Source organism: Lepisma saccharinum, chromosome 1, assembly GCF_977018435.1.
Source record: "Lepisma saccharinum chromosome 1, izLepSacc3.1, whole genome shotgun sequence".
In the NCBI taxonomy this organism is placed as follows: domain Eukaryota; kingdom Metazoa; phylum Arthropoda; class Insecta; order Zygentoma; family Lepismatidae; genus Lepisma; species Lepisma saccharinum.
This window is the reverse complement of record NC_139229.1, coordinates 14,611,006-14,633,255: the sequence shown is the minus strand read 5'-3', so window position 1 is coordinate 14,633,255 and position 22,250 is coordinate 14,611,006. Positions and strand designations below refer to the sequence as shown.

At 37.1% G+C, this 22,250-nt stretch overlaps 3 protein-coding genes across 4 annotated transcripts in view; 2 read left to right on the top strand and 1 right to left on the bottom strand.

Annotated features, from left to right (window-relative positions):
• Nucleotides 1-3,973, bottom strand: part of LOC145993115 (GEL complex subunit OPTI) — a 57,376-nt gene extending 53,403 nt beyond the window's left edge. For both annotated transcript variants that reach the window (XR_014442286.1, XM_083129414.1), the window contains exons 1-2: nucleotides 3,712-3,973; nucleotides 299-402 (exon numbers count right to left, since the gene is read on the bottom strand). Coding sequence is in view for 1 of the 2 variants with exons in the window: in XM_083129414.1 (XP_082985540.1) it covers nucleotides 299-402; nucleotides 3,712-3,819 (212 nt within the window). In the remaining variant the exon portion in view is untranslated. The remainder of the gene's footprint in view (nucleotides 1-298; nucleotides 403-3,711) is intronic.
• A 70-nt stretch (nucleotides 3,974-4,043) lies between these two features.
• LOC145985362 (uncharacterized) lies at nucleotides 4,044-19,872 on the top strand. The gene is made up of 2 exons (XM_083119330.1): nucleotides 4,044-4,075; nucleotides 18,115-19,872. Exon 2 carries the CDS (start codon nucleotides 18,207-18,209, stop codon nucleotides 19,377-19,379), a length of 1,173 nt encoding a protein of 390 aa, XP_082975456.1. The 5' UTR covers nucleotides 4,044-4,075; nucleotides 18,115-18,206; the 3' UTR covers nucleotides 19,380-19,872.
• Taf12 (TATA-box binding protein associated factor 12) lies at nucleotides 4,451-5,749 on the top strand. Its single transcript, XM_083119193.1, has one exon. The coding sequence runs from the start codon at nucleotides 4,645-4,647 to the stop codon at nucleotides 5,422-5,424; it is 780 nt and encodes a 259-aa protein (XP_082975319.1). The 5' UTR covers nucleotides 4,451-4,644; the 3' UTR covers nucleotides 5,425-5,749.
• Nucleotides 19,873-22,250: the final 2,378 nt, after the last annotated feature.

Sequence of the window (22,250 nt, the reverse complement as noted above, 5' to 3'; positions counted from 1 at the left end):
TAATGCTATGTTTATTATTCTGACTTAGTGATGCTCTTCATGATACACGTGATACAGAAAACACACAAATATTAAAAAACACATACTGTAGGCCTACTCATTATTTTTAAAAAAGTAATGGAAATTTCCACAAGCGCAATTGTAAATTTTTTTAACAATTTCAAAATTCAGGCACCAGTTGAAAATATTCAGGTGCCATGGTGACTGGGTGCTCTGTATTTTTTTACCCCTGAGTTCAACATAAGAACACAGCCATCAATAGCACTGAAAATGTATCTCCTAATAAGCAACTACTTACAGTAACAAACCAATAAATCCTTTCAAAGGTATAAGTCCCCACATTATTCCAATCATTATTCCTAATGCTTGCCGTGCCCAATAGATTACGTCCAAAAATTCCTCCTGAGAAAAAAAGAAAAACATTTGAAATGAAAAATCATTGTGATAAATGTACTTTACAAATTATAATAATCATCAAATGAACCAAGAACAAGGAAGGACATGGAAGAGTTGAGGGTAGTGGAGAGCTTCAAATATCTAGGAAGCATAATTAGAAGAAGGGGTAAACAGAAAAGGACAAATGGGTGGTGGACTATATCAAAGCCTTCGAAGAATAATATGGAACAGGTATGTATTTATGAAATACAAGAAGGTAATATATAACACATACTAAGTGCAATAAATACATACGGAGCAGAGACTTGGACAATGACAGAGAGAGAGACAAAAGAAAGATGCAGGCAGTGGAGATGAAATTTTAAGGAGTGTATTGGGGAAGACTAGAAGGGATAGAATAAGGAATGGTGAGATCCGACAGACAGTGGGTGTGGCATTTTGTAACGAGATTCTTGATGCTATTGACAATGACAACACTTTCGCACAACGCATCGTGTTTAGTGATGAAGCTGCGTTTCATGTCAGTGGTCAGGTAAACAAACATAATGTTCGCATTTGGGGCCTACAGAACCCACATGCATTCATTGAACATGTACGAGATTCGCCCAAAGTGAATGTGTTTTGTGCGATATCCCGATCATCTGTTTACGGCCCATTCTTCTTTGATGGAAACACGGTTAACGGTCAGCAGTATCTCTCTATGTTACAAAACTGGTTGTTTCTGAGGCAGCACGAAGATAACTTCATTTTTCAACAAGATGGGGCACCCCCTCACTGGAGTCGCCAAGTGCGTGATTATCTGAATGAAACTCTACTGAACCGTTGGATTGGTCGTCAAGGAGCTGGCGACTTAGCATGATGATTTTACAATACCGGACCCTTCTCCAATTTCGTCCATATTTTGCATACTGACTAATTTACGGCTCCTAACCATGAATCTGCAGTTAAAATTTGGCTCTCTCATGTGGAACTTTCAAAATAACGTGTAGAAGGTTGTGATTTTTCAACACCAAAAAAAGGCATAATTTCGTTAATAATTCTAATACTCACTAATTATGGAGTCCTGATCACGTATCTGCAGTTAAGATTAGGTGGTCACGTGTAGAAATTGTAAAATAGCGTTGTGAATTTCCACGGTGATTGTCGATACATAAACAATGAAGAAGCAATTTTTTCTCATGTGAACAAGTGACGTTCGCAACTTGTTACGTTGTGTTCAGTACACAAGATGGTTGATAAAGTGTTGTGCGATAAGTGAGACCTTCATTTAGTCGGTTGTTCATGTGAGGAAAGAAGTAATCTCCATTTTTCCGTAAGTTTTGCTTCGGAAAAAGCCATTTCCTCTCTGATTTTCTTCATATTTGGCATACTTACTAATTGAGGCCTGCTAATGATGAATCTGAAGTTAAAATTTGTCGGAAACGTCTAGAAATTGCAAAATAATTGCGAACCATTGACACTAGCCCCACGAACCATTGATGTGTGGTTAGGTTAGGCAAACATAGTTAAATTCTGGGGTCGTAGTAATATCAGGAATATATATTTCGTTCTTTAAGTATTCGAAACGCAAAATCTTGCGATTAATAATGAGCAATTGTGCATTGTCGGTTGCGATCACTGAGACCCTTATTTTGCAAGTTTCATACGTGAGCGCCAAGTTTTAACTTCAGATTCGTGATTAGGAGCCCTAAATTAGTGAGTGTGTGAAATATGAACGAAATTGGAGAAGGTTCCGATATTGTAAAATCGCTCCTAAATTTTTACCTGGTTAAGAGAACCAAACCTGGCCTGCCTAACCTAACTACGAAAGCATATATTGAACAAAAGGTAGATAAGCCAGAGACACATTTCTTGAAATTTACAGGAGAAAAGAAGAGAAAGTACTTACGGAATTGAGTTCGTGTGGACTTTCTGAAGCCACGGAAATTGTTTTTTCGTATCGTTCAACTTATTTGGCCTGTAAGTAACGTATTTTTCGTCATTAATGCATTTCCGATGCACAATAGCTCGTGCCACTATTACCGTCGACTACGTGAATCAAATGTTCCATGCATTCGATTACGTAACCTCCTGACAGTGCAGCAACCATGTGGTAGTTTTACAAGATGATGTGTGAGTGGGATTTTTTTTTTCCAATTTAATTTTCTATGTTTGCCTAACCTAACTTAACCTAACCTTCCGTGAATGGTTTGTGGATCAATTTTCGCTTAAAAATCTTTTGTGACTAGTTTGTTCGGCATTTATCGGTTCATAAGTTTGGAAACACTGCACATCAGCTGACGGTACTGCATATCAGCTGACGATAGACAACGTGAGTCAAGATTTGCCCGCCGAATTAGCAACAACCAATAAATAATTATAATGTTAAAAACATAGCTTTTTTCATGAAAAAAAAGTGATCCAAAGTTGAAAAATGTTCCGTTATGCATGAGGAAAGTAGAAATGAATTTTATTTGAAAATAAACGAGTTAAATGCGTCTCCGGCTTATCTAACTCGTACCGAACAAAATCTTAAGTAACAGCTAAAACTCCGCAGTATGTGTTAACTGAAGTAAATAGAAATCGAACCATGTTAAATTTGCATTCCTAGCATGATGAAATCGCAATACAACAAAAGGAATTTGGGTCAGTTCTGCCATCGCCTTAGAACTAGGCAACACACATAACATTATGCAAGATAGTGCGTATTTCAGGATATAGGTGTCCCATTTTCATTGACGGTGACTAGCTATACCTAATCAGTATTTTTCAGGAATTTTGATATATTTTAAGTTTTTTTAACCTGGTTCAAGATTTTTCGAGCTTAACTTGAGATTTTTCGGAGCTATTTTAGGATTTTTAGAATCTATTTTAGGATTTTTAGAGCCTATTTTAGGAACCTAAAAGCACACTTTTTAGAACCTAAAAATCCGAGGTCTAATTATAACTAAAGTTATCAACTGAAGCAGTGCTCGAACAGGAGGCAACGCGGGGATGCCCCCACCTCCCCAATTAAGAACAATTTCATAAAACATTCCAGAAACTAGCATAAATTTGCATAAGCATCCTCCCTCAACATACTGCACTCTACATGTTAATCCCATCAAATGTCCCCGTCCCCCTGCGTATCCTGAAGCTCGATCCTGCATTTCCCCAACTAGGACTTTCCACTTCTGGCATTGAACTGGAATATAGGGGTTCCTCACGCACTGAAATACATGCAAGACTTCCTTGTACGGATCGAAAAACAAATCATTCCTTTTTTCAATCGAAAAATACATTTTCATAATTTAATTCTACTATTTCATTGTCCTCATTGAGAGTTTTTGAACGAACCTTATCGGGCCATTCGGCATTGGTGGTAAATGCCCTAGACCAAACGGATGGAAGAGGTTGTGACTTTGAAACACCATTTTTTTCTGTGGGTTTTCGTTTGGTAGACATTGTGATTTGATTAAATTTGTTCCCAATACACAACACAAGGCTCAATAATTCTTGTCAATAAATCACTTTCGTCTACACTTCCTATTTCACAAACAAAAAATCACGTTATGTAGTAACATCTCCAACACGAATACACGACTAATTAATTCAAAAATTGTCTCCAAGGTGGCACCACGGTGGCAAATACTCGTGAAACAGTAGAAGATAGAAATCCGAATCCGATTTTCGTTTGTTATCGAAAAATAAATAACTTGTGGTGAGTTTCAATTCTTAATAATTTTTAGATTTTTATCTCATTAGTTCGGTATGTGTAATATGTATCCTTACCATATTGTAAGAAATTTATATTTTTAGTTACAGTCATAACTGTATTACTTTCATTACTCGGAGTAAATAGAATGCTAAAATCTCTATTTCTGTGACGCAAGAATAGTTCAAAGTAGAGACTAAAACTAATATATCTCTTTAATGGAGGGAATATTAAAGGGACGTTTATCTTCTTGTGACCCATTGTATGCATTAATTTTAAATGAAAGAAAAAACTAACATTTTTGTGCATTTTTTATTTGCTAATTCAGAACAAAAATGATTGCAATGTATGCATGACTAGTGAAGTGTCAAGTGAGTACTATTCAAGATGGAAGGCCGAACTTTGATTTGAGCAAGAAGAATCTCTTCTTGGTTCTTCGACTAAGGGGATTTGCAGTGTAGTTTGATGTTGTATAAACGTTTATTGACACCAAAGTAAGCAAAGACAATTATAGTATATTTTTTTTAAACACATGTCTAACTGAAGCCTCGATTCAAGCTTGAAAGTACCAAATAATGGCTTCGAACATTACGAACTTAAGTCAACCTCAAATTGTGACAACTATCGGAGGTAATTCGCAAGGTACACTTGTAACTGTATCCGGACAACAGCATCATCCTACCGTTGTTACGGCTGTGCCAAATTTGACCTCTGCTCTAGCTGGAAATACTGGTCAATCGACTTTATCAGCCACACAGCAAGTTATGCCAACTTTGGCTTCTACTGTGAATGTATCCACATCATCTTTGGGAGTTACACCAGCAGGTGGAATGGTGACAACAGGAACTATGTCCACAGCAGCCGGTGTTACCAGTGTTTTGTCTGGTGTACATGTTCCATCAGGAATGTCGTCTCATGGAACAAATCTGTCCAGCAATGCAATCAGTAGCACCATCACACCTGCCACAACCCTTGTATCTCAGTTAAAAACAACAACTGCATCTCCAGCTTCATCAACTGCAAGTGAATCACATATTATAACACGCCCAAGATTGCAAGATTTGGTACATGAAGTTGATCCAACAGAGCAATTAGATGAAGACGTTGAAGAGTTGTTAATGAATATGGCAGATGATTTTGTTGAGTCAACTGTTAATGCAGCTTGCCTTCTAGCAAAACATCGGAAAGCCTCCACTGTCGAGGTGAGGGACGTCCAATTGTACTTGGAACGAAACTGGAATATGTGGATACCAGGGTTTGGAACTGATGAACTTCGACCGTATAAGAGGGCTGCTGTAACTGAAGCACACAAGCAGCGCATGGCTCTAATACGAAAAGCATTAAAGAAGTATTAGTGTGTATTTCAAACAATGTTTGTGAATAAGTTGTAATGCTGTGAAACTGTGCATGAGCAACATTTTATGTGTTTGAGGGGACAGCTATGCAAGTGATATTATAAAATATGTTTTGAAGATAATCAAATGCACTTTGAATACCCCAGACAATCATTCCAGAAATTTTCTTGAAGTTTCTCATTGTACATTGCAACTTTTAATAAGATCTGCAAGTTTGTTAACATGTGAAGGAAAAATAAGAAATATGATTTATAGATCAGAGATTGTAAGAATGCCTGTTTTGAATTTCACTTTAGCAATAATACAGTTTCATAGTTACTATTCAGTACAATGTATTGCTTGTTTTGTTTAATTTGGCACAATAGTCAATGAATAGACGAATATTTTTGGGTAAAACTATCAAAGCCGGGAAATGTCTGTAACTCGTTTATTCTGTAATTTTTGACATTCGAATTACCTATTCTGCATTGCGAAAGATTGTTTAACAAGGGATTTCGCTTTTTAACTAAATTAGTATTTATTGTCGACATATCGAGTAATTATTGTTCGTTCTTTTATCGCTTCCTGAACACTCAAAATGGCTCGCAAATCTTGACTAGTGTCGTCGATATGCTGTGTTTCAAACGGCAAAGCAGTGTTTCAACCTTCATAACAGAAAAATTCCCGCATAGCCCCGAAAACTATTCCCACATAGCCCCAAATACCATTCACGCAAAGCCCCAAAAATCATTGACGATAGCCCCACGCACCATGACAGTAAGGTTAGGTTAGGCAATATAGTGAAAAAACTACCCCAAAAACCATTCCTGCATAGCCCCAAACACCATTCTGGATTGTATAACCATCCACAAATAGCCCCAAAAACCATTCATGATAGCCCCACGCACCATCACAGAAAGGTTAGGTTGGGCAATATAGTTTAAAAAAACTGTTTGGAAACACTTACTGGGAATTACGTCATCAGGTGCTTGCAACATCCAGTTCAAGTACATGGATGGAAATGCAAGCAACAGCTTTTGGGTATACCCAGCTTTTGTGCATTGGACGGACATTATTATAGAAAAATACATGAATTAGCAGCCAAATACATTGAAAAATGCAAGAAAACACTTCTACAACCTTCCGAAATTCCACAGAAACTCATTTCCATAAGTACTTTCTCATGTAAATTTGAAGAAATCCATTTCCCGGCTTTGACATATTTACCTATTTTTGTTTTTTGCGTTACACATAACAAAACGGCTGTGTAGTTAATAGAAAACAAATATTCAGAAACATAAGTATTCACAGTTACTTTTAACTTTAATATTTAATTGATTGAAACTATTTTTTCATCCACTGAATCCCTTTACTGACAAGGTTTTTAAGTGTGCATTTTCAAAATGTTCAGTGATATACCAAAAAAATCATTGAAGGGCAACGGTTTTTTTTTCATCAGACTTTTTTGGGGAAGTGACATTTTATAATCCATTTCCCACCAAGACCACTTACAAGAAAATTTTTATACAAAAATTCCTCTTGGGCTCAATAATAAACCAAAGTAAATACATAAATTCTAATGTGATTATGTTATGACTACAATCATGCAAAATTATGTAGAAAATCATGATTGTTCAGTGTCCAAAAGGAAAAGTATTATGCAATACTATTTAACAGGGTTGATGCCAACATATTGTTTCAGTCAAGTGGTATATGATAGATACCTGAATAATTTCACAGGTAAGTATTGTGTGTTTGTGTGTTGCCACTTTCCCAATTTCTTTCATATTTCGCATACTCAATAATTTAGGGCTCCTAATCACGAATCTGCAGTTAACATTTGGCACTCACGTCTGGAACTTGCAAAATAACATGTAGAAGTTTACGTTTTTAGAATACCAAAAAAGGCACAATTTTGTTAATAATTCTAATACTCACTAATTTATGGAGTCCTGGTGACGTATCTGCAGTTAAGATTTGGTGTTGACGTGTAGAAATTGTAAAATAACGTTGTGAATTACCACGATTATTCTCGATACATAAACAACGATTGGAAACCATGATTTCTCATATGAACAAGTGACGTTCGCAATTCGTTACGTTGTCTACAGCGTTACCACACTGTTGCGTGGTTGAAGTGCATTCAGCATGGAAAAAATACAGAACAGAAACATGTTAATGTGATACAGTTGTTTAAGTGGAGTATGGAGGAAGTTTGGCAACGGTGTAGGGAGCATTCAGTTGTTTGTGAGGAAGATGGCATCTTTGAAGGAAGGAGTTAATGTACAATTTTTTAGTCAGTTTGGGTTGGGTAAATATTAATAAAACAGGTGCATTCGTTCATGTTTCGCATACTCACTAATTTAGGACACTTGATCACGATTCTGTGGTTAAAATTTGTCGCTCAAGTGCTACGAAACTGACATTTTTTGACGGTGCCTGGTCGCAATTAGCCTTAAATCCCTGGAACAATGCACGGGTAGCCCCACAAACCATTCACGGATAGCCCCACGAACCATGCATGGAAGGTTAGGTTAGGCAAACATAGTTAAAATTTGGGGTCATAGTAATATGAGGACTATATATATATGTGTGCGTTACCCCCACACCCCCTATACACCTTCATGGCGTGGTGCTATGCACAGGGGAACACTTTACCTTTTTTTTTTTTACCTTTTTATATATATATATATATATATATATATATATATATATATATCGTTCTTTAAGTATTCGAAATGCAAAATCTTGTGATAAATAATGAGCAATCGTACATTGTCGGTTGCGATCACGGACCCCCTTATTTTTCAAGTTCCACACGTGAGCGCCAAATTTTAACTGCAGATTCGTGATTAGGAGCCCTAAATTATTGAGTATGCGAAATATGAAAGAAATTGGGAAGGTGTCTGGTATTGTAAAATCATTCCTTTATGCTTTGTACAATATTTCCTCAAAGAGGTGGTTATTGCATTCAAGTATCTAGCTTACATAACCCTGTTGCAACAACCAGTGTTTGGGTTGTGGCAACACATATTTTATATTTAACAATTTACTATTGAATAATTCTCAACCAGGCTTTGTACTAGGGTAGTTACATAATACCACTGCACCGTAAAAATTTTCTATTCATGTTAGTTTATTACGGGGTCCAAAGGGTAATGTTGTGCATACAAATTCTCTTTTCTTCTCCTTCCGACTGCACTTGTTGCGATGTGAGAAGTTACGACTTCACTTCCTGTGAACTTTTGTCCTTTTAACTCCAGATTTTGTGGGTTAATTTAATTAGGTTATTTTACATCACTTTTAGCCAATTGCAATGTGAGGATGGGTGATGATATCATGAAACTGATAAAGGGACACTGACAAAGAACACCCTTGCTTAGGCCAGGAATCAAACACAGGATCCCTGGCATCATAGCATGTTGTGCTAACCACTCCACCATGAGGTTGACAGTAAACTTGAAGACGACAAATTTCGACTCTGACAAAAATGTTTGTGATTTTTTTAAAATTTGTACACATGTGTATAATTGAGAAAAGTGTTCCCTTTAAAATACAAAATATTTTTTTAAAAAAAAATAGGTGTTCAACAGACATGCAATGCTTGAATTGCATTCTAATTCGTATATAATTCAAGAAAGCAGGAAAGAAGTTCCCAGTTTTTTTCAGAAATTATGCGAATATTACAACCATGTGATTGTGGGGCATGTATCAGGGTGGCTACTCACTGGGAATTATGCACGAGTTTACTTTATTTATAAATATCCTGAGATAATTTTTTGGCAGTTTAGCTTTTATTTTTATCGAGGAAGGGGAAAGAAAAGAAAGCTGCGTGGAAAATAAATCAAAATCCTCTCAATCTGCTTGCTTCGTTAGTGTCCTTAACAGAACAGTAATCTATCTGGTAGATGGAAGATTATTGCAAGATAAGATATCTTGGCGTTGATTAGGTAAATTTGAGTTTGAAATTCTTATGCAATTGACATTTTCATAAATTAGTATCTCCTGTAATATTTGTGACTTGTGTTTGTATATGCATTTCTAGTCTGAGTATGTGAAATGGCAAATGCAAACTCTGCACCTTAAATTAATTATTATATATGCAGTGTGTGTGTGTGTGTGTGTATATATATACACAGGGTGACTGGTAATTAGATATATTCCCTGAAAGGGGTTAAAGTAGACAATTTGCAATAAATTTGACCATATGATACTCCGTCCGAAAATTAGTAGTTTTCGAGATAATCGAATTTCAATTGTTTTTTTTAAAAAATGACAATTTTCCACATAAAAAGATGAATTGAGAAAAAACTGCTTATTGTATGGAACTTATTTCAGCATTTTCTGATAGCTAATAAATAAGTGGTTCATTTAAAAAAAAGTTTTTCCCAAATAACAATCACATGTAAGTAACGGGTGGGTCTAAACTTACAAGTGATGATAAAAAAATGCACTCTTAGTTTACTTGGCAACGTATTTATAACAAAAATGGTATGACATGAAGCGTACAAATTACTTAAATTACTTCCTTGCGACATCTGCTATCCAGCAAGATTCAAATGTTGCTAACATTCACATTTGTGTACAAGAAATAATACTTCATTCATCTTCATGTGAATGGAATCAATGAACATTACAATTAAAGATGATTACACGTCTTGATCAAAGTGGGCACCTCCGTTACGAATGCAGGCACGCAGGGTTTTACGGACATTTGGTCTCTTAACTTGTGATGTGATGGTGTCCTTGATGTGTTGACCAGCTGTTGAGATCCTCTCCCTGAGCTTTTCTTGCGAGTTTACCGGTGTCTTGTCATGTGGCTCCAAATGTAAAAGTCACAAGGCATCAAATCGATCGGGGGATCGAGCTGGGCAGTCATCATGCTGATAAATCATGTCACGTCTTGTAGCTAGAGGCACATCCTCCAACAACATTGCCATCCCGTTCCTCAAAAAATGTTCATAAGTGATACGATAAGTTGATTACGCCCATCCATACTTCTGCCTGGGCGTGCGACAGTGGCTGGATGAATATTACCCAAAGAAATGGATTGGCCGAGGCAGCCCGATTCCCTGGCCGGCTCGATCCCCCGATTTGAGCCCTTGCGACTTTTACATTTCAGCTATCCAACAAGGTACAAATGTTGCTAACATTCACATTTGTGTACAAGAAATAATACTTGATTTATCTTCATGTGAATGGAATCAATGAACAATACAATTAAAGAACATTATATGGTGCCTTGTAAACTAAGTCTTTCATCTGGCTCCAAATGTAGAAGTCGCAAAGCGTCAAATCGGGGGATCAAGCCATCCAGGGAATCGGGCCACCTCGGCCAATTCATTTCTTTGGGTAATTTTCATCCAGCCACTGTGGCACGGCCAGGCAGAAGTATTGATGGGTGTCATCAACAATCATTTGCTCGGGTCATTTTTCCTGCCCCAAATTTTAAATGGCATCAATTACGAACATTTTTTGACGAACGGGATGGCAATGTTGTTGGAGGATGTGCCTCTAGCTACAAGACGTGACATGATTTACCAGCATGATGGCTGCCCAGCTCGATTCCCCGATCGATTTGACGCCTTGCGACTTTTACATTTGGAGCCACATGAAAGACTTAGTTTACAAGACACCGGTAAACTTGCAAGAAGATCTCGGGGAGAGGATCTTAACAGCTGATCAACACATCACTAGCCAAGAGAACAAATGTCCTTAAAAACCTGCGTGCCTGCATTCGTAACGGAGGTGCCCATTTTGAGCAAGACGTATAATGTTCTTTAATTGTATTGTCCATTGATACCATTCACATGAAGATGAATGAAGTATTATTTCTTGTACACAAATGTGAATGTTAGCAACGTTTGTACCTTGTTGGATAACTGATGACACAAGGAAGTAATTTAAGTAATTTGTACGCTTCGTGTCATACCATTTTTGTTATTAATACGTTGCCAAGTAAACTAAGAGTGCATTTTTTTATCATCACGTGTAAGTTTAGATCCACCCGTTACTTGCATGTGATTGTTATTTGGAACAAACTTTTTTCCAACCAACCACTTATTTGTTGGTTATCAGAAAATGCTGAAATATGTGCCATACAATGAGCTGTTTTTTCTCAATTGGCATTTTTATGTGGAAAATTGTCATTTAAAAAAAACAATAGAAATTTGATTATCTTGAAAACTACTAATTTTCGGAGGGGGTATCATATGGTCAAATTTATTGCAAATTGCCTCTACTTTAACCCCTTTCAGGGATTACATCTAATTACAGGTCACCCTGTATAAATGTATGTGTGTGTGTGTGTGTGTGTGTATACAGCATGTTGCAAAACTCTTTCAACAATGTTTCTGTGCTAGTAGATATCATAAAACAAGTAACTTTTCCCTACAAAGTTTACCTCAAAAGCCTTAGTTTCTGCGCTATAAGTGCTTAAAATCTGTCCTGTATGTATGCAACCCAACACAGCAAAACCTTGCTCTGAGTTGCCACTAGCACACCTTGTTAAGAGAGACCACTTGAAAACAACAACTTGGGAGTCTTGCCTGAGCAAAATCCAAAACATTAATGATACTTGCGATGTTGTAAGAAGCATATGATAGTATTTATAAACTAACCAAGAGAAATAATGGGCAGACTGAAATTCAAGATTTTTCATTCTAAAATATCTCCATAATTGATTGCTTGATTTGGTTTATTGTAATTCGCTTTTTTGCCACCTTTGGCTAATCGCGAAGATGGGGATCATATGATGAAATAACAAATGACACCAATGTCTAGACCAGGATTTAAACCCGAGACACCTTGCACCGTAGCGAGCTGTGCTAACCATGTCACCGCGAGTGTTTCGTATATCAGGCAATATCAAAAATTGCAAGGGACATGCGAGATAGGGGAATTCCACGAACGAACAAATGTAAACATGATGTGTTTGCTGCCTCGTTTCGAACACGCAGACTGTAATGTTATTACAATTTATTTATTAGAAAATTGTGAACTAGCGCTATTGCAAATCAAGTTTGTTATAAAAAGCAAGCAAACCTCTATACTGAAAAGAAACAAAAATCTCCAGCTGATGAATATTCTTGAGCCGCTTCGGTGGCTGAATACGTTTAGTAATCAACACATGATCTGTCTACCGAATGTTCCGGACACGAGTTCCGACCTGGACAAAGGTGCCACTGGATCTTTCGTCCTCGTATTTACTACTTGCCTGAAAATGCAGGAAAATGACGTACAATGAGAAGAATAGAAATTCACAAGAATTATCCCGGAAATTCATCTAGTTTTCAAAATCTTGCTCGTTTTCTACAAAATGTTGTTTCCAGGGTGAACTAAAAGTTGACATTTTGGTGTCTTCCGAAAATGTTACTCTTACATTTCAATGTTGATATCAAGTTGCTACAATGAATGATAAATATGTACAATTTATGACGTACTCAATGGTTTCCTTTTGATTTTTTTTTTTTTTCACGTTCTGTGATAAGAATGCGAAACAAAGAGACAAAATGAGAAAACTAATTCCCACACATGAAAAGAGTGTAAATTACGAGGATTTCTCTTGATGTATGTACCAATATCAAATGAAGTGCGTAACAAACTAGTACAGGCAGTATGCACCGAACTCAATGTAATTCCTTTCAATGAAATATTAATTTCTTCCTACAACTTATTTAATAGAGCATTCAACATGAACCAGTTTGAGTGGAGAGAGGGAGAGACAGAGTTTTTAACTCGCATGTTCCTAGTATTGCAAATAATCGTTGGAATTTATTGAAACCCACTTTGAAAATGCATAATTTTTCTTGCATGCATATCAGTTGTCGCTGAAATTCATAGGTTGCCAATGTTTTCTAAAATAAGTATCATATGTTGGCTACTTGTGACCTTGGCCTCATAACACTTTGCTCTGTGTTTCTTACGTAGGCGCTGCAGACACCAACCCCAAAGGTTTCTTCATATTGTGGATGATGTTGGATTTCCCCTATCTCACGTGTCCCTTGCAATTTTTGATATTGCATGACACACGAAACACTCGTGGTGATGTGGTTAGCATAGCTCGCTACGTCGCCAAGTGTCTCGGGTTTAAATCCTGGCCTAGACATTGGTGTCATTTTTTAATTCATCATATCATCCTCATCTTCGTGATTAGCCAAAGGTGGCAAAAAGCGAGTTAAAATAAACCAAATCAAGCAATCAATTATGGAGATATTTTAGAATGAGTAATCTTGAATTTCAGTCTGCCCATTATTTGTCTTGGTTAGTTTATAAATACTGTCAATGCTTCTTACAACATCGCAAGTATCATTAATGTTTTGGATTTTGCTCAGGCAAGACTCCCAAGGTGTTGTTTTCAAGTCGTCTCTCTTAACGAGGAATGCTAGTGGCAACCCTTAAGTGCGTATAGCGCAGAAATTAAGGCTTTCGAGGTAAACTTTGTAGGGAAAAGTTACTTGCTTTTATGATATCTATTAGTGTTGTTGAATGAGTTTTGCGACACCCTGTATATGCCGTTTAATTGAATTGAATCCGAATTTTTGGTACATTGGAATCACAAAGACCCTTTATATTGTTATTATACTGTATTTGTGGGGGGGGGGGAGAGGTGGTAATGGGAAAGGCTGAAATAGAGAAAACATATTCTTGTAGCCTTGAATTTTTTTATAGTTCACCTTGAAAACCGGGAATTATACTTGAATTTTATCATGGTCCTAAGCTAAGCGTCAGGTCAACCTTGCAGCAGGTTTTAGCATATGTAGATCCAAACGTGCGCGCAAGAATATAGTTCCACTGAGACGGGTTCTATTCCGACACAACTGCATACTTGCAAGAAAACAGTTATTTAATTTGTAATATACAGACAAAATAATACATTGATTAGCAGGTATGGACTTAATTGGTTGCAATCACTGTGCAGACGAACTTAGAACCGCAGATTCGCCAACTCGAATCTGTATTGCGTTGAAGAGACATTGAAACTTTAGAGCGAGTCGAGCGAGACTGAATGCGTTGCAGAGCGCGTGAAATCGCTGATACCAGTGTTGCACATCCCACTATTTTAACCCTATGTTTATTGTAGAGCGGCGAGAATGGCTGAATCTCCTGTTCAGCGCGCGGTTTTACCCGAATGTTATTTTGGGCTTCATCCGAAAGGAAATGTTCTTCAAAGTCAAGCAAGTTGTTTTAAATGCATAATCCTCCTTGCGGCAACAAGATCAAAGTAAAACAGGGCGTGAGGTGATTTGCCGTCAATGTGCACACGAATTGTATCACGGGTGTTGAATGATTTGCGGTTTGAGTTTAGCAAGAGGAAACGATTGTTTGTTGTTTGACGACAAAAGAATCTCCGCGGTATTAAAATATATCGCAGTGAGAAGAAACATGTTTATTATTTGGACGAGACGTCCTTCAACTCGGTGAGTGGGGGAAGGGGGAATAAACCATGGAAGGATACCACCATGCAAAACCACCGCCAGGGCTGAAGAAACCGACGATGAGGGGAAGGGGGAGGCTTATTGTTTCACCCACTGGCGGCAATGAAAGCTTTGTTGAAGGCGCATATTTACTTTTCAGCGCAAAGAAAGGGAAGGGTGATTATCAGCAACAAATAGACAGACCAAGATTTGAATCCTGGTTTAGTGAAGTGATTCATAAATTGAAACCAGAGTAATAGCGACAGACAATGCACCTGATTGTATATATCACCAATAACAAATCATGCTTTTTTGGTGGTACAACTTGAAGTGCGTGTGTCTTACAGTAACGGATGTATTGCGAACGAAGCAACCAAGTTTTTCATAAATCTATTTCTTTCTAAACCAAAAACAATAATTTGTCATTAAATTCAAGAGGGGCCTATCGTTGTTTACTTTTATCTTTGTTTATTTTTATTTTTGCGTGCTCGAAATATACACACATGCTCTCATGTTTAGAAGTTGTTTCGCTCTTATATTAATGACACATTTATTAAATAATATATGCGCAGAAAGTACTTTTAAAATGTTATGTTTCAGGAGACAAAGAGAAGCAAAAATACAATCCACTTGACATGCATGCGGGTTTTGATGTGTTGTGCGGTTGGCAATACTGTAGATTTTCTCAGTGTCTCCGATGTAAGCAGCTCGGCGGTTGAGGAAAGACTGGCACGGAAGATTCTGAGCTCAGTTCTCGCGCGGATTGATACATAAAACCTGCTGCAAGGTTAACCTGACGCTTGGCTTAGAGTGGCCACTCTGTGTATGTTCCAGCTGGCATGAAGGATATATAGCCCCGTCTGTTCGCTGCATTTTTTGACACACTGGGTAGTGCAGGAGTACCTCGGTGTCAGGCTTGTGCAAGTAAATGACGTTCGATGAAGTAGACTAATATCGGTGTTCTTCAAGTTCAGAAACTTCAACAAATGCCTGTCTGCTGCTTTAAACATTCATTTAGTTTAGTTAGCATCATACACCACACGTTACACTGCTCCAGAACATAGTGCAAACACCAAATTGACAAAGTAGACAAGTCGGTGTTGCACTGTGTAACCAACCACTTCAGTGCAAAGAGAGTCAAAAAGTGCAGCGAACCAGATGGGGCCTATGTGTCAGCACATGGAGTTTATACATTTATTCATTACATGATGAAGGAATCCAGTAACTTTGGTCACATGTCGATAAAGGTGCAGATCAATGATTATTTTTGTTTACTGAATTGCTTTTTTGTATTGGATGAACCACTCGCTGCACTGCATTCAGATATGTCTTACTGTCTTAAAACATAATGATGGATGGAACCATGTGGTGATGGTTATTTTATGTCACTGCCACTTTTGACTAATCTCTACAACTAGGATGAGTAATGATATCATAAAGATTGATCAAGGGACACTCCAAAGAACAAACTTACCTAGGCTGAGATTTCAACGCAAGCCCCTGGCATCGTAATGTGTGAAACAAGCTTTTTGTAAACACACGTGTGCAGCAGGATGCCGTAAGGTTGAATTGTGGCTTTGAGGGCCTTTAATCCATAAAAAAAAACAAAAAAAAACATTGTTTTGTATTGCATACATAGTTGCATCCCCATTATGCAAGAAAAACAAAAAAAAACTGTGTCAATGGCATGGGATTGGGTTGGGAAATCATGGCATACACCCTGTCCCTCAATGTTTTAGTTACTGCACTGATTTCAGGTGAAACCAAATACACTGTGAAGAGACATTTAGTATAATATAAGAACCTGATCACATTGTGAGGGAATAATATTAGGTTATTGTTGATATAACTACAGAAATGTGTAACAGTCATGTTTTCGTACACCACATCATCTATGATATGCTCAATGTTGCTACATGACAATACATGACCCATGTTGCATGTAAGTGTTGTAACCGGTGCTTTTTTTTCTGGCAGTACGCCGTACCATCAACTTTTTATGCGTGACCATTTATAATCACCACAATATTTTCAGCCGTTCTTGTAGTGAACACAAGAACAAATCAACCTGAAAAGTGCTGGAACCTTTTTTCCCAGAAGAAAAGCACTGGTTGTAACCATCAATAATGATGTATATGCTACAATCGCCAGACCTCTGTAAAGTAACGATGGGCAAGAAAACTCTTTCCAGTGCAAAAGAGTTTTACTTCGAGAAGTAGTCAACAATTTCTCACCATCATAAAATTTGTGTAGATGAACAAATGGTCTTATGTTGCATTAGTGTTGCCAGAAATTTTTAGGGGGGAGGGGGCAGCCAATTGCTAAAACTTGAACAGTAGAAATAATAACAGTAATGATTCCTACAACGTCTGGGGGTTCGACGTGCTGACCCCGTGTCACCCCATTACTGGTTGAAGATCTCCACACCTCTAGGTAGGATTGTGTGGAGGGAGACTGGCAGTCGAGAGATCGGCCTAGGCCCTTCAAGGGCTGTTGAGCCACGGGTTATTATATAATTATTATCATGGTCGTGTATTGGAATATAATATACTAAGAAGAATATGCCATTTTTATTCCAAATTTATTATTATATCCTTGGGAGACTCTCCTACTCAATCCACAAGATGATTGAATATCTAACACAATGTTTATCATTATTTTTTTTACTTTTCATACATTTAGTGTACTTAAATGAATAGTTATTCTATTTTGTTATTAACTTTTACACAGAAAAGTTAGGGGTAAATTTTAGTCATAAAGTGTATGTTGTGTGACCTTTCAATTAAAAATTAACTTTTTGGATTAAATGGTTCAATATGAAAACATAATCTGGTTCCTATATTTTATTTCCAGTTTATTCGATCTAACACAGTTTTTACTTTGGTTATTCTGTTCCAATACAAACTAACTATTTTTGTTATTAAAAATAAAAATAACAAGCTTTCTGCTCTTTTTGTCAATGCCAATTTCCAGGGGGAAAGTGCAATGGATGGGTTAGAACCCCAGCTGCCCCCTCCCCCAACACCCATGCAATAAACAATGAGAGGCACTTCCCCGATGGCATAGTGGTAACGTTGTCACCTTGTAATCAAGGGGTCCCAGGTTCCATACCCAGTGGAGACCCATAGTTGTTCGGGTCCCACTTTAAACTGTAGGTCCAGTCCCAATTAGCCTTCTGTGCTCATTCAAACCAAACCAAACAATGAGAGAGAAAATGCAATCAAGGTTGGCTTGTCTCATATTTGAAGATGGTGGCTTTTGAAAAATATATATACCTGTAATTTTTTTTTTACAGTTACAACATTGTGGATAATATTGACCAAGTTGAAAACTGCAATGTAATGAATCAGTACATAAATGTAAGGTAAGTATTTACATGTAAGCGAGATGAGTAAAGTCCCGTTTTGCTTCAGTGGTGTTCGACCAGATCAGACAAATAACTGTGCAGCGCAAGCGACTCTTCCCAGAGGCAGTAACCAAGTCTCGTTGCAACTGTGGAAGTTGAAAGAACAGCAACTTGCAAGTGATTTAACCCTCCAGCCAAACAAATCCCATTACAAAAATTTTCAAGCAGAGCTACCAACCGTATCACCTTACGATTCGGACAGGATAATAGGACAACCTGTGTGTATCGGTGCAAATGACAGATACGCCATTCTACAGTTCATCACATGCAAAGATAATTTTGTGAGATTTATGCTTTGCGATATGCTACAGGGTAACGTTAGCATATTTGAAGATCCAATAAAATATTTCCATCGTGATAACATAAGCATATCGCACATTGAATGTGTTTTACCACCGTATCGTGATCAAAGTAATTACTGCATTCAGTGGATATTAAGACTTCCTACGCTCGTCTTAAGTGCTAGAAAATGGTCAAAAATGTTTATTTTAAACTACACTGGGGGTTTAACATACAAGACCCTGAGGGACAGAAGGTTTCAAGGAGTTACTTACAACAATCAGGGTACTCACATTGTTGTTTATGAGGTAAATGAGTTAGCAATGAAAGGACACCTTTCGATTGTTAATTCATCCACCTTGAAAGAGGAGGGGACGGTATCATTCAAGTTAAATGATGATAATTATCTTGATAACGGTACGTATCATGATGACGACTCTCAAGATATGTACATAATGTGCCAGAATTTGATTGCGTTCAATCAAAGTGAAGACAGAATTATGTGCGTTATGCTCATGAATTTTAAGTTAGGGTACATCGTAAAAATAGCCCTAATTGATGCATCTAACATTAACTCACTAATGTTAGTTAGCTTTACAAATTATGTTGTCGGACTTATACCTTGCTTAGTTTATGATGCACCCCGATTAAATGGAACCTGTGTTCTGACCTTGGATACATCTGATCATAAGCTACGTGTATGGTGGTGGACCAAAGGCCAGTCTTCTCAATTGCTTTGTGATACTTTTCTGCATAGAGAAGTTAGCCTTATAGACCTTTGCAGGCAAAAGATTCGTCAGTTAGTAAGTGTAACTGATGTCTCAAAATTGCCAGTACCTTTGAGGTTGAAAAAGTACCTGAAATATGAGAAATGAACATTTTATAAGTAATGTATTTTCAAGTACATTGATTCTCTTTTAGAAGCTTTATAATGATATTTTGACTGTGTGTGTTTTATCAGAGGTGTTAACCCAAACTAAGAATATGATTTATTCAGTATATTGAAGAACATTGTTCCATCTATTGCTTTCCTGTTTTATTATTGACAATGTTATTTTAAGAGACTGGAGTACAATCATTACTACAGTTTTGATTTTTTACTACAAGAGAACCATGTCCTTGAAATAGTTCATGGAATAAAGCTATTTCGTGGACTATGTAGTGATTCCTTTCAGAGAAAATCCATATTTTTTTTTACTAAGGTATTTTTTTCTCTCTCTTTTTCCAATAATTAAATAAAAGGTTCCTTCCGAGTCAAAGAACAGATACCTGTTATTTTTTGGATAAGTACAAAAGCAAGTCCAGAAATCATATCAGAAAAGTTATTAATTTTCTGTTTCTTGCTTTCACATTTTGTGACGATTTGTTTTTCTGTGGGATGAATAACTTAAACTTATACCCCTAAGGCCGTACACTGGATCCAAAAAAACATGGCAAGAATAGTCATTTTGTTGGCTAAAATCTGATAACAGATTTCGTCCATGTACGCAGCAGGTCTAGATCTGTCTCTTATAATTTGGGAAACCAGTAACAACACACAATAAGCATAACAGTTTACAGCAAAGTCATAAAAATGGTTCGAGCATTTACCTAACTCTCATGAGTTTTATTGTAGTTACTCGAGGGGTAGAATAGCAAAACAAGTTGAAATGTACACAAGGCAAAAACATTGAAATTACTCATTGCCTGTAATTTTCTAATAAAATGTAATAACTACTGTGAAATTTGCCTACAATCTGGTCATCTGGTACTAGCAACCATTTGGAATACATGTAAAGGTTTAATGTTTTATTTCATTAAAATTGTGACAATGATTATAATGCACACAATTTGAAATAACATTGAAGTTTTTTATTTTTTTTATATTGTTTCCTAACATAATACTATTTTTAATTTATGATACACCAAATACAATTTTATTGAGAACATTTGTATATGCATAAAAATTATAACAATCTCAACATTTTGGATGTTTTTACAAAAATATAAATATATTAACAGTATATGATAGTTGAATACAATATTAATATTTGCACCATAAATCTGCAAATGTAAGTGATGGATGATTGTTGTTGATTTTTCATCAATAAAAAAAGTTTATACCTGTCTGTTTTGTATTATTTCTTAAAATTTTCAAAGACAATATTTACAATTTTATTTCACAATACAGAAACTTATATTACTGTGTCCCATTTAAATTGAAAACTCTGTGGTCTATTCGGTAGGGTGTCTACCACAAGGAGACCTGGGTTTGATTCCCAGGGTGGATGATCTAAGGTCCAGGCACAAAGCGGCTCTGAGGTTCACCCAACCTCAAACCAATGGGTACCTGGGGGGAGGTAAACACTTCTGGATCATGCTGCTTATCACATCACCTCCAAAATGGCCAAGATAGAGAATGTGTGGGACCGTAACCCCACATCCCCTATTTGTGCCTTCATGGCATGAGGAACTTGACTAGGCAATTTTTGTTGCATTTATAGATAACATGTCATTTTGTGTTTGTTTTTTGGTGTGTTTGTGTGTGTGTGTGTGAGAGAGAGAGAGAGAGAGAGAGAGAAAGTGTGAGTGAGAAAAACAATAGCTTAGAAATCATGTTCACATCTTTAAGAATGCCAGATGAAAGAAAATAAGTGTAGGTAGTAAATTCTAGTAATTGTTATTTGCAATGATAAAGCAAAACCTCTTCTGAGAACCTCTTGATCAAGTTGTTTACAGCTGTTATCTGAAAAGGAAAGAGAAAAATATGTATTACAAATTCAAGGCCAACATGTCATGCAACAAGTGTTTTGTTCTTGATAAGATCTAGGCTAACAGGGTAAACAAATACTTGACATTTTCTGACGAATCACTTTTGCTGTCTTCTGTTAGTTCTTAAAATAAATTTTGAACATCCATTTTTGAGTATCCCATGCATTGAAGCAATACAATGTATATAATTTGTCCAATTACTTTTTATTTAAATATGGCTGAATATTATTGAGATTTTGTTTTAAGTCTACTTTTTGCACAGTAAGGCTAATGGGGATTGGACCTACAGTTTAACGGGGGATCTGAACCACTATGTACCTCCACCAGGTATCAAACCCGAGACCCCTTGAATACAAGGTGATGCCGGGGTGAATATTATAACTTCTGATTGTGTTTTATCCATGTTTCTGCAGACTTTTTTTGTTCCTGGTAAGAATTCAAAATTGAAAGCACTAAATAAGAGGCACATACGAGGGTGAATCAAATATGAACGAGCCTTGTGCGAAAAAACAAAAATTTATTGAAGGAAACAGAGACATTGCCACATCCTATTTTTCTACATAGTCTCCACCCTTAGTGATACATTTTTTCCAATGTTGTGGTAGGTTCTTGATGCCATTCTCGTAGAATGAAGCTGGGTGGGTAGCCAACCAGTTGCGCACAAAGGTTTCCACCTGATCGTTGGTCGCAAATCCCTCGCCCCCAAGTGCTTCTCTGAGGGGTCCGAACAGGTGAAAATCACATGGTGAAAGGTCTGGGCTGTACAGTGGATGCGGAAGCAATCCCCAGTGCATTTCCACCAGTTTCTGCCGCATAACACCTTCTGTATGGGGTCTGCGATGCAAAAACGCTTCCCTTTCCACGTCAAAACGAGTGTGAAGCTGGCGAGCAATGCGAACTCGGTCATCTTTTTGAGCAATCAGCAGCTTGGGAACCCACCGAGCTGTGATTTTGCGGAAGCACACGTGCTTTGTGATGATTGATTGGACACTTCC

What these genes read in the sequence shown, in the direction of transcription:
- Taf12 (XM_083119193.1), top strand. Translation starts at nt 4,645, where the DNA reads ATGGCTTCGAACATTACGAACTTAAGTCAACCTCAAATTGTGACAACT.
- LOC145985362 (XM_083119330.1), top strand. Translation starts at nt 18,207, where the DNA reads ATGAGTAAAGTCCCGTTTTGCTTCAGTGGTGTTCGACCAGATCAGACA.